This window comes from Schistosoma mansoni (assembly GCF_000237925.1).
Source record: "Schistosoma mansoni, WGS project CABG00000000 data, supercontig 1154, strain Puerto Rico, whole genome shotgun sequence".
NCBI classification, from domain to species: Eukaryota; Metazoa; Platyhelminthes; class Trematoda; order Strigeidida; family Schistosomatidae; genus Schistosoma; species Schistosoma mansoni.
This window is the reverse complement of record NW_017386543.1, coordinates 3,399-5,906: the sequence shown is the minus strand read 5'-3', so window position 1 is coordinate 5,906 and position 2,508 is coordinate 3,399. Positions and strand designations below refer to the sequence as shown.

Below are 2,508 nucleotides of genomic sequence, written 5' to 3'. Positions count from 1 at the left end.
TTCTGAGTCAATGAGAATTGTGTATTCGATGTGCAGATGACCTGTACTGCGTAATTGTTCGCTGTGATACAAAGTAGTGATGATGCCAGTTCTGTTGTTTGCGGATGCAATGCCGTTCACACGTGGATTGAAGAGGCAGTGAGCAAATGTGATGATAGATTTGAGTGTGTGGTTGTGCTGGACCAATGTGCACTTGGACCACCACAAATAACACACTCAATTCAGACTACATACATTCAAACATGCATTGCTTCCTAATCACCAACACAGATTGCATTATCATTTCGAACATTGAGTTGAATGTCGAGTGGTGAATTCGTTCAACACAGTAAAATTCTTCCTTCACACATATCTCTGATCGATTGTCTTCGGAATATTTTGGAGTGAAATTTGCTTTTCTCATTATATTGTGCATGATGACTGATGTGACAGGAATGAGGTTTATGTGGATATCGTTTCAGTCAATGAGAATTGTGAATCGGATGTGCAGATGAGATGTGCTGCGTACTTGTTCCTTGTGACACAAAGGAGTGGTGATGCCAGTTCGAGTGTTTGTGGATGCGATGGTGTTCACACGTGGATTGAATATGGGATGAACAAATGCACTGATGCATTTGAGTGTGTGGTTGTGCTGGACCAATGTGCACAATGGAATCGTTGCTTGTGCACATGGACTACCAAAATTAACACACTCAATTCATACTACATATATTCAAACATGCATTGCTTCCTAATCACCAACACAGATTGCATTATCATTTCGAACATTGAGTTGAATGTCGAGTGGTGAATTCGTTCAACACAGTAAATTTCTTCCTTCACACATATCTCTCTTCGAATATCTTTGGAATATTTTGGAGTGAAATTTGCTTTTCTCATTATATTGTGCATGATGACTGATGTGACAGGAATGAGGATTATGTGGATATCGTCTGAGTCAATGAGAATTGTGAATCGGATGTGCAGATGAGATGTGCTGCGTACTTGTTCCTTGTGACACAAAGGAGTGGTGATGCCAGTTCGAGTGTTTGTGGATGCGATGGTGTTCACACGTGGATTGAAGAGGCAGTGGGCAAATGCGATGATGCATTTGAGTGTGTGGTTGTGCTGGACCCATGTGCATAATGAAATACTTGCTTGTGCACATGGACCACCAAAATTAACACACTCAATTCATACTACATATATTCAAACATGCATTGCTTCCTAATCACCAACACAGATTGCATTATCATTTCGAACATTGAGTTGAATGTCGATCGGTGAATTTATTCAATAACATATACTTCTTACTTCACACATATCTCCTATCAAATATCTTTCTTCGATTTGATAGTGATGTTCTCGTTTCTCATGGTTATGTGCGTGATGACTGATGTGACAGGAATGAGGTTTATGTGGATAACGTCTGAGTCAATGAGAATTGTGAATCGGATGTGCAGATGAGATGTGCTGCGTACTTGTTCATTGTGACACAAATGAGTAGTGATGCCAGTTCGAGTGTTTGTGGATGCGATGGTGTTCACACGTGGATTGAAGAGACAGTGAGCAAATGCGATGATGCATTTGAGTGTGTGGTTGTGCTGGACCAATGTGCACAATGGAATCGTTGCTTGTGCACATGGACCACCACAAATAACACACTCAATTCAGACTACATACATTCAAACATGCATTGCTTCCTAATCACCAACACACATTGCATTATCATTTCGAACATTGAGTTGAATGTCGAGTGGTGAATTCGTTCAACACAGTAAAATTCTTCCTTCACACATATCTCTGATCGATTGTCTTCAGAATATTTTGGAGTGAATTTTGCCTTTCTCTTTATTATTTGCAATATGACTGATGTGACAGGAATGAGGTTTATGTGGAAATCGTCTGAGTCAATGAGAATTGTGTATCCGATATGCAGATGACCTGTACTGCGTAATTGTTCATTGTGACAAAAAGGAGTGGTGATGCCATTTCGAGTGTTTGTGGATGCAATGCCGTTCACACGTGGATTGAATAAGGGATGAACAAATGCGATGATGCATTTGAGTGTGTGGGGTGGTGTTGGACCAATGTGCACAATGGAATCGTTGCTTGTGCACATGGACCACCACAAATAACACACTCAATTCAGACTACATACATTCAAACATGCATTGCTTCCTAATCACCAACACACATTGCATTATCATTTCGAACATTGAGTTGAATGTCGAGTGGTGAATTCGTTCAACACAGTAAAATTCATCCTTCACACATATCCCTCATCGATTGTCTTCGGAATATTTTGGAGTGAAATTTGCTTTTCTCATTATATTGTGCATTATGACTGATGTGACAGGAATGACGTTTATGTGGAAATCGTTTCAGTCAATGAGAATTGTGTATCCGATGTGCAGATGACCTGTACTGCGTAATTGTTCCTCGTGAGACAAAGGAGTGTCGTACCAGTGATTGTTTTGCTCTACTTGCTTGTCCAACTGTACCAAACACACTTTTCGAACAAATGCG

At 40.2% G+C, this 2,508-nt stretch overlaps 2 protein-coding genes across 2 annotated transcripts; both read left to right on the top strand.

Annotated features, from left to right (window-relative positions):
• Nucleotides 1-490: 490 nt before the first annotated feature.
• Nucleotides 491-790, top strand: Smp_183230 (hypothetical protein; the record flags this gene model as incomplete). The annotated part of the gene is made up of 1 exon (XM_018792092.1): nt 491-790. One exon carries the CDS (start codon nt 491-493, stop codon nt 788-790), a length of 300 nt encoding a protein of 99 aa, XP_018644052.1.
• A 652-nt stretch (nt 791-1,442) lies between these two features.
• Smp_183240 (hypothetical protein) lies at nt 1,443-1,742 on the top strand (the record flags this gene model as incomplete). Its single annotated transcript, XM_018792091.1, has 1 exon — nt 1,443-1,742. One exon carries the CDS (start codon nt 1,443-1,445, stop codon nt 1,740-1,742), a length of 300 nt encoding a protein of 99 aa, XP_018644053.1.
• Between the last annotated feature and the right edge of the window lie 766 nt (nt 1,743-2,508).